The sequence below is a fragment of the Macaca nemestrina genome, chromosome 15, assembly GCF_043159975.1.
Source record: "Macaca nemestrina isolate mMacNem1 chromosome 15, mMacNem.hap1, whole genome shotgun sequence".
Classification (NCBI taxonomy): domain Eukaryota; kingdom Metazoa; phylum Chordata; class Mammalia; order Primates; family Cercopithecidae; genus Macaca; species Macaca nemestrina.
The window spans coordinates 20513268-20523149 of NC_092139.1; the positions used below are offsets into that span (position 1 = coordinate 20513268).

General features: G+C 49.3%; 1 protein-coding gene across 1 annotated transcript; it reads left to right on the forward strand.

The window, feature by feature from the left end:
- The first annotated feature begins 474 nt into the window (after positions 1 to 474).
- On the forward strand, positions 475 to 7865 carry LOC105496393 (fat storage inducing transmembrane protein 2). Its single transcript, XM_011766777.3, has 2 exons — positions 475 to 730; positions 3472 to 7865. Exons 1-2 carry the CDS (start codon positions 558 to 560, stop codon positions 4085 to 4087), a joined length of 789 nt encoding a protein of 262 aa, XP_011765079.1. The 5' UTR covers positions 475 to 557; the 3' UTR covers positions 4088 to 7865.
- Positions 7866 to 9882: the final 2017 nt, after the last annotated feature.

Consider the following 9882-nt stretch of genomic DNA (forward strand, 5'->3'; position numbering starts at 1 on the left):
AATAAATAAATTAATTAAATACAATAATTATTCCTAAGGAAACTTTATCTCATGTGCCTCTACCTGTACCAACGTAATGAACCCCTGAGTTCATAAACTAGCTTTTGGGAAAGGTTGATCTCTTGTCTCCGGCATTTTACAGATGAGAAAACTAAGGCTAAGACGGCAGAGGTGTCTCCGAGGCTCCAAGAAAGACCAATGATACTGTGACTACTGCTCCAATTCTCCAGGGCTACATTTATCCTCCTCCAGCCTCCAGCAAATACTTTCACAAGCGCTTTTTCCTAGACAAGAGCAAGACGCGGAGGCTCGGGGACTGGGAGCGGCTAGGAGAGCGCAGAGGACAGGAGCTCGGAGCTCGGGGACCAGCACGGGCCTGAGGCAGCAGCGGCCACCAGGGGGGGCGCGTGGGCTCCAGAGCCCAAGCACGCCTCAAGGGGTGGGACTCGCGGCGGTGCGCATGCGCTCGAAGGAAGGTGGAGGCGCAGGTCCGGGCGAAGGGCGATACGGTGGCCGAGAGGGCACGGAGCGGAGGACGGTGGCCGACGAGATCGGGCATGGAGCATCTGGAGCGCTGCGAGTGGTTGCTGCGGGGGACGCTGGTGCGAGCGGCCGTTCGGCGCTACCTGCCCTGGGCCCTGGTGGCCTCCATGCTGGCGGGCTCCCTCCTCAAGGAGTTGTCCCCGCTGCCCGAGAGCTACCTCAGCAACAAGCGCAACGTCCTCAACGTGTGAGTGCACCCCGATCCTCTGCTGTCCCCGCCAGAGCCGGCCCGCTGTCGCCTCGCCCAGAGAAGCCGGTGCTACCTGCCGTGGTGGACGAGTCATTGGAGGGAGGTCCTCCTCCTAGCCGTGACAGCAGCATCTGTACGCGTGTCACGCCTGGGAGGCCCCGGGGTAGCTGGTGTCACTAGCAGTTCGTGTTTGCAGACCCACTTTGGGCAGCCTGAGCTTGACTGGGCAGGTGGTGACGAGCGGGGTCGTGTGTGTCTCTGTGTGTAGGGATGTGGAATGGGGTGGGGACGAACCAGCCCATGTCGACACTCACCCGCCTCCCCGTGGAGTCAGGAGCTGATCCCTGCCCTGTCTGGGAGATGCCATCTCACCTCTGCCCTGCCTGCCTGTGTCAGACCCTGCACAGACCCCACCCTGCGTCAGATCAGATCCCCCCAGCGTGTGGCAGAATCCCATTACGACCGGTGGAAGAGCCTCGCCCCAGCCTGTGACAGGCAGAGCCCCCGCTCCGAGATACTCACAGAGGAGTGGAACCCCCTAGTCTGTGCCCTTTCCCCTGGATCTCCTTGGATCATCTCAGCCACTCAGAATGCATGGCAGTGGTCCAGAAAAGCAATCCCAGCTGGGCGCTTTGAGACATCTCCTTAACTTCACCCATCCACTTCTTTGCTTGCTTGCTTGCTTTTTTCACAACTCCCGGTTAGAAAGTTTATTGCACAAAAACTCTGTTGCAGTCATAAAGGGAAATTCTAAAAGATAAAACTGCTCCCCTTGATGTGAACCTAAGTGTTTTCCAGAATAAGTGTCTCCGGCGTGTCCTGAAAGTCAGCCCAACTTTGGTTATCTGCTTAAAACCCTGGTTCCTTTCACAGGCAGCTTCCTCAAATGCCTGACGGGTCTTGGCTCTGGCAAGATCTTCCTTATCAGTCCCAGTGAAGATTTTAGTGACAGGCCCGGGGGTGGTGCCTGAGAAGCCATTGGAACCTAGAAAAGAGTCCTTCTGTCCTTGGCCCACCTTCCTTCCTCACCCACCCTGAGAGGCTGGGCTAAGAATAGAGCAGGAGAGTGGTAGTGGCCGCAAGTCTCTGTCCTGGGTTTAGGTCAGCCGCCCTTTGTGAGCACCGGGAGGCGGACAAGGCAGCTGCTGCTTCCTCTGGCCTAGGTGAGCTGGGAGCCAAGTGGCCTGGCTGACAACACACCCCTGTTGTTTGGAGGTAGTCATGGATCCTGGAGTTTTGTTCCAAGCCTCTATGCTGATTAATGAGAGGGAACTAGTGAATCCTGGGATATAGGAGGGATCTTAAAAATCATTTGTTCCTCCCAGCTGTTTAATAGCTGAAGAAACTGAGGGTTGGAGAGGTAGGAGGTATAATAAGTGAGTGTCAAAATCTGAACCCGTGTCTTTGGCTTAAAGTAAAGCTCATTGTTTTAAGACTGTTTCTGCCATTAGGAAAGAACAAGGCTGGGTGTAGTGGCTCATACCTGTAATCCCAGCACTTTGGGAGGTTGAGGCAGGATAATTGCTTGAGGCCTAGAGTTCAAGACCAGTATGGACAGCATAGCAAGGCCCCAGCTCCACAAAAATAATAATTTAAAAAAAATTAGCCAGGCACATTGGCACACACCTGTAGTCCCAGCTATTTGTGAGGCCAAGGCAGGAGGATTGCTTGGGCCCAGGAGTTTGAGGCTACAGTGAGGTGTGATTGTGCCACTGCATGCAAGCCTGGGCGACAGAGTGAGACCCTGTCTAAAAAATAAAAATAAAAAATAAAAAACTACATATGGTATGGGAGAAACAGCATGAGCTTGGGGGCTGTCTAAACCGTGGTTTAATCTGTGCATGCTGGTTCTGTGAGTGTGACCCTGGCAAGGTACTGAACTTTCCTGAACCTTGGATTTCTTGTCTATAAAATGGAACAATGGCACCTTCCTCCCAGGGTAAATGTGAGTGCTCTACGGGAAAGTGAATGTGTGTGAAAGCTCCTGGCATTAGATGCTCAATTATTATTATATATTTTTATTATTTTCCTAAGTAAATAACATAGTGCTTGACACCGCAGATCCTGGATTTGAATCCGGCTCCTCCACTTTCGGCCTCCACTTTGGGTGGAGCACTTCCCTCTGTCTCAGTTTTCTTCTCTGTTAAAGGCAGATAATAACAGTACTTAACTCATAGAGTTGTGAATGGATTACCTGGTTAATACATTTAAAGTACTTACACAGGGGTAGGGTAGGGGAGGAGGGGAGGGCTGGGCATGGTGGCTCATGCCTGTAATCCCAGCACTTTGGGAGGCCGAGGTGGCCGGATCATTTGAGGCCAGGAGTTCGAGACCAGCCTGGCCAACATGGTGAAACCCCATCTCTACTAAAAATACAAAAATTAGCCAGGCGGGGTGATACGCACCTGTAGTCCCAGCTACTCGGGAGGCTGAGGCAGGAGGATTGCTTGAACCTGGGAGGCAGAGGTTGCAGTGAGCCGAGATTGCGCCACTGCACTCCAGCCTGAGTGACAGAGCGAGACTCTGTCTCAAAAAATAAATAAATAAATAAATAAATAAATGAAGTACTTAGTAAGTGAAGTATATGATAAGTACTTAAAGCATGATAGTTGCTATGATCTGTAGCTTTGATCGGTTTTCTCATCTTCCCTCCCCTGGCAGTCTAGAGACCTGAGTCCTGACATGGTGTCCTCTCCGCCGTGTTCCCTCTCTTCACTTCCACTTTCCTCCTCTGTCAGGTATTTTGTCAAAATGGCCTGGGCCTGGACGTTCTGTCTCCTCCTGCCTTTCATTGCCCTCACCAACTACCATCTGACCGGCAAGGCTGGCCTGGTCCTGCGGCGGCTGAGCACCCTGCTTGTGGGCACGGCCATCTGGTACATCTGCACCTCCATCTTCTCCAACATCGAACACTACACGGGCAGCTGCTACCAGTCCCCGGCCCTGGAGGGGGTCAGAAAGGAACACCAGAGCAAGCAGCAGTGCCACCAGGAAGGGGGCTTTTGGCATGGCTTTGACATCTCAGGTCACTCCTTCCTGCTGACCTTCTGCGCCCTCATGATTGTTGAAGAGATGTCCGTGCTGCATGAGGTGAAGACGGACCGAAGCCACTGCCTCCACACCGCCATCACCACTCTGGTTGTGGCCCTGGGCATTCTGACTTTCATCTGGGTGTTGATGTTTCTGTGCACAGCTGTTTATTTCCACAACTTGTCCCAGAAGGTGTTTGGCACCTTGTTCGGTTTGCTGGGCTGGTACGGGACATACGGGTTTTGGTATCCGAAAGCCTTTTCCCCAGGACTTCCTCCCCAGAGCTGTAGTTTGAATTTGAAGCAAGATAGTTACAAGAAATAAAAGAGTAACAGGGTGGGGACAGAAGGACAATGACTAATCGATTTTTCAAATATATATTTTGCTTAGTTATTTGGCTAACTTATTGATCCTACTTCAGAGGGAAAGTGTCCCAGGCAGTTTTGGTGGGTAGTGCTGAAGTCTGGGGAGTGAGTTTAGTCCTCAGACTATTCTTGGCAACGTCACCAGTGTTGCAAGCACCACCATGCCCAGTTAGGCACTTTTTGTCCCTGGTAACACTCTTTATCTGGAACACTCCTTTTGTCCTTGGAGTGGGGAGCTAAGGCTCAGCAAAACGGCAGAATCAGGAAAACCTCTATGGTGTGGCTCAAGGGGAGCCCAGAGCCTTGGGACTCCTTTGCTGCCTTCTCCCTGGTTCTGGTAGTCTTTAGATTTTCATGGCTCTTACTGCTGTTACTTAACAGTATTTTCCGGCCGGGCATGGTGGCTCACACCTGTAATCCCTGCACTTTGGGAGGCTGAGGCAGGTGGATCACCTGAGATCAGGAGTTCGAGACCAGCCTGGCCAACATGGCGAACCTCATCTCTTCTAAAAATACAAAAATTAGCTGGGTGTGGTGGCAGGCGCTGGTAGTCCCAGCTACTCAGGAGGCTGAGATAGGAGAATTGCTTGGACCTAGAAGATGGAGGTTGCAGTGAGCCGAGATTGCACCACTGCATTCCAGCCTGGGTGACAGAGCAAGACTCCATCTCAAAAAAGAAAAAACAAAACAAAACAGTATTTCCCACTGGTCAATTTTGCATAGGCATCTGTTTCAGGCAGGGTTCTTTTTTTTTTTTTTTTTGGGACGGAGTTTCGCTCTTGTTGCCTAGGCTGGAGTGCAATGGCGCGATCTTGGCTCACCGCAACCTCTGCATCCCAGGTTCAAATGATTCTCCTGCCTCAGCCTCCCGAGTAGCTGAGATTACAGGCATGCGCCACCATGCCCGGCTAATTTTGTATTTTTCGTAGAGACAGGGTTTCTCCATGTTGGTCAGGCTGGTCTCAAACTCCTGACCTCAGGCGATCCGCCCGCCTCGGCCTCCCAAAGTGCTGGGATTACAGGCGTGAGCCACTGCGCCCAGCTCAGGCAGCGTTCTTTATAACAACACCCTGGTGCCTGAAGGACATTCTCTGGTTGTAATATTTGTTTCATCCATGAAATGTTTATGACTTGTGATTAGCCACCAAAACAGGCCCTTTTAGATGCAGTGCCTCTCCGACCAAGTATTGGATGATTTGTACGTAGTGGGTTATGATCATTTTCTGTCCATGTTTCAATTACTATATGCTGGTTTTTTGGAGCAATAAGATTACTTTTTTTCTGTTTTATTTTGAGCGAATCTTTTACAGTTTTTGATAAGAACTATGGCATTTGTTCTTTGTTGATAAAACTCCTGAAAATAACTCACAACACCAGTGCTACACTCTGGCACGTGTAGGTTGTTTTGAGGGTTGGTTGGTTGGTTGGTTGGTTGGTTGGTTGGTTGGTTTAGAACACTAATGTGCTTGTTATAAACTAAACGCTGGGATTATGATCTTAAATTCCACCTCATGGGGCTGTTTTCTCTGTTAGCAATGAAACCTGGGCCGGGTGTACTGGCTTACACCTGGAATCCTGGCACTTTGGGAGGCTGAGGTAGGAGGATTACTGGAGCCCAGGAGTTTGAGACCAGCCTGGGCAACATAGTGAGAACCCAGTTTCTGTAAATAAATAAGATAATCAAACCAGAAAGCAGGCATTTTAGTAACAACCTGATGAATTGTAAGGTGAATCAGGGTAATTTTGCAGAATGCGTTCTTTCACCGAAACTTCCCTGACCACGTATCAGTGGTATAGGCTGAACAGTGTGCCTCAGGGTCGTGTGCTGAGTGCATTGATCACTCTGCTGTGGCCTAGGGCATCTGTACCTTTTGGACAAGATTATGATAATTCAGAAGTGAAGTAAAATGCCTCCCTCTGATGGCAGAAAGCCAACCTGTTTGCAAAATCACCCTTATTAAAGGGTGGCATGGCTGTGGCTCCTCCCTCCTGTTACCTGCATCACCAACTGAATTAAACCAAACCATGCCTGGGCCTGTTGAACTGGTCTTGAAATCAGTTTCCTTTTTCTCTCCCCTTTGCAGCACTTTTCAGTTTCCAGCTTTGTCATTCTGTGGCCTTTGCTGTGACAATGCTGGGAAGGGTTAGAAATCCTGTCATGTCCATCCACAAAGGCACAGTTCCACGCCCTGTGATAAGATGTCCCCTCTTCTCTCCCAGACTGTCTCCTTAAGCCTTTCAAACTGAGCCCCTTGCTGTTGGGGTAATCACCCTTAAAGCCGCCTTGATGCCCCTCTCTCCAGTCAAGCCTCGTAGTAGCATTAACTGAGAAGCACTACACCTGACTGGCTTCACGCACGCTTAGGTGGTTGAGGGTGAATCTTCGGCGTAAAATCTTTTACTATAAAGATATATTTTAAATATTTCATATCCCATCAAGTTGCAGGTTAACTTTATCAGTCACAATGAGTCATGATTTGTTGCACCCAAAAGGATCAGAGACACAGGTGATGAGCTATGGGAGGTGGCACCATGGTGCTTTGGAGGCGTTGGCAAGATGTGACCCTTGTTGCGTACACCCATAAGCCAGTGGTGGGAGTGGCCGTGGAGTAGATGGCAGGGGCTCGTTGAAGGGATTGAAAGCTCTCCTAGGCCAGGCACGGTGGCTCACACCTGTCATCCCAGCACTTTGGGAGGCCGAGATGGGAGGATCACTTGAGGCCAGGCCAGCCTGGCCAACATGGTGAAACCCTGTCTCGACTAAAAATACAAAAATTAGTCAGGTGTGGTGGTACACGCCTGTAATCCCAGCTACTCGGGAGGCTGGGGCAGGAGTATTGCTTGAACCCAGGAGGCAGAGGTTGCAGTGAGCTAGGATCACACCACTGCACTCCAGCCTGAGTGACAGAGTGAGACTCCATCTCAAAAAAAAAAAAAAAAAAAAAAAAGCCTCTCCTAAGTGTTGTGTTCAGCACTAAAAGGGAACAGGCACAGGGTGACCCCAGAAATTCATTTGTGACACTTAAATCTCTAGATATTTATCCCACGTGGGTCTGATTCAGGCTCAGCACTAAATTAATTCTATGTGGAAAGTGTCCATTGCAGAGCCTTCTGTATCGATGAGGCTTCCGCCACTTATCCATGCTTAGCCCCCTTGCCTTTTCCTTGGGAGCATGCTTTCTGTTCCTATGTGAGACAGCCTGACATAAGTGAAATGATTTGGGCTCAAGCAAACATGAGATGTGGGTTCATATCTTGGCAGTATTCCTGATAGCTGTGTGATCATGGCAAACCTTGTTTCCATTGTCTGTCAAGTGGAGACGATGAAGGGAAATGGGGCACGTAAAGTGCTCAGCATCTGTGCTTAGCAGGCCATAGTCTCCCTGCCTCCTTTTTCTTGAGTAAGCCTTTAGAACTTTCTGACTCCTTTAGAGAAGGCAGAGAAACGAATATATTTTGGGTGCCATTTGGAGTCTGGGTCTTTTGTTTAAACTGTATTGTGTTGAAAACTGCCTGTCACCCCCAGGCTCTGGGGGCATCTGTGATCATAGAATACTGCCACGCTTATTTTGCCTCTGTATGTTGAGATTAATTCACTGATGCTTCATTTTCCACGTGCATCTGTCATAGTCTGGGTACCAGACTGTATTTAGAGAATGACTTTTGCCACTGTTATATACACACAGATCGTGTGTGTAAACAAGCAAATGAAAGTAAACTGAGATAATGAAATCCCACATTTCAGCGTTTTGTGTGTTCTTTTCTAATACTCTTAAGGAAGTACAGAGCCCAGTAAACCTCAGCCCACTTGGTCAAAGTAGGTAATTCTTTCTCAATTTAACTTGTCATATACAGGTTATTTTATGGCTAGAGTTGCTCCTGTTTTTCCCCCAGGTCTTGTAACATAAATGCGTGTTCAGGCCGGGCGCGGTGGCTCACGCCTGTAATCCCAGCACTTTGGGAGGCCGAGGCAGGCGGATCATGAGGTCAGGAGATCAAGACCATCCTGGCTAACACGGTGAAACCCTGTCTCTACTAAAAATGCAAAAAATTAGCCGGGTATGGCGGCGGGCGTCTGTGGTTCCAGCTACTCGGGAGGCTGAGGCAGGAGAATGGCGTGAACCCGGGAGGCGGAGCTCGCAGTGAGCCGAGATCGCACCACTGTACTCCAGCCTGGGCAACTGAGCGAGACTCCATCTCAAAAAAAAAAAAAAAAAAAAAAAAAAGCGTGTTCAGTCATGTATTTCTTAGCTTGACTTACTCCTTCCCTCTGTTCCACTTTCGTGTCTTACAGTCCTGAGGCCAGGATCAGCCAGACTTGGGAGCAGTCCTCTTGGTAAAAGGTGAAGTAGGCCTCACAGAAGCAACACTGAAGAGCACTTTCAAAGTTTACTCAGATGAGGTCACCTTAGCAAGTGCTTTGTAGCCCTGGAGGCCTGTTCACATGTGAGAGCTTCTTGTGCCTTTTAGTGCCCACTCGTTTGTCAGCCTGACCTGCTTGGCACGTCCAGGAAGTGTCTGTTGAAAGCTCCGTGGCTCCAGGATTAGAATCTCCTCCCATTGCAGAACTTCCCTGTTCAGATTCCTTCGGCAGCAACAAACCCTCCTTGGGCTCCCACCGTGAGCTGGGAGCTGGGGTGGAATGATAAACTCCCCTCTTCATGGAGGTTATGGTTCAAAGTCCATCCTTTTGTAGCTTAAGCTGTGCTGGGGTTGCAAAGTTGAATTTGGTCCATCTCTGCCTTGGAAGAGTTTTCCCTCTCGTGGAGAAGAACCAGTCCAGCCGTAAAGTGTTCTGAGTGTCGGGGCAAGGTCAGGGCCAAGAACATAGAGCAGGGAACAACCAGAGGCCCTGGAGAGTCAGGGAATATTTTCACAGAAGGCCGCAATTCTTTGGGTTTTGATGGATGAGGAGGAGTTCTAGCAGTTAGGCAGAGAAAGGAATCCACGGCAGTGGGGACAGCACACACACAGGCACATAGATATGTTACCATGATTTTTATGCGGACATCCATTTTCAAGAAGCCTCACTTTCCTGTCATTTTTAAAAGCAGCTGAGATTGGAAGAAAGGCAGCCTTAAAGGACTGTGAGTGGAGATCATAGATACTCCCTGCTATAACATAAAGAGCACTCAGTGCTGTGGTTTGAATGTATTTTCCAAAGTTCATGTCTTGGAAACTTAATCCCCAATGCAACAGCATTGAGAGGTGGGACCATTAAGAGGTAATCAGGTTATGAGGCCTCTGGCCTCATGAATGGATTAATGCCATTACTTGGAGAGTGGGTTTGTTACCATGAGAGGAGCATCCTTATAAAGGGTGAGTTTGTCCCCCAACCCCCAAAATCTTTAACCCTTTTGCCTTCCACTATGGGATGATGTAGCAAGAAGGCCCTAGCCAGATGCCAGCTCTTTGATCTTGGACTTCCCAGCCTCCAGAACTGTAAGAAATAAGTCACTATTCTTTATAAGTCACCCAGTCTATGGTCTTCTGCTATAGCAGCACAAAATGGACTAAGATGCTCAGCTGGAAGTTAGAGCACCTGGCTTTGAGCTGGGTTTGAACTGGGTTCTGCTGCTGGTTTTTCCACTCATTTGTGTGACCTTGAACTAGTCACTCAGTGTCTCTGGTTTTCAATTTCCTCCTGTAATAAACGATGGGAGTGGACTGTATAATCTCACCAAGTCTTCGAATCTTTTCTACTCTGTTTCTCTGTCCTGCTTGATGAAAAGTTCTTCCCAAGCTGACTATGGC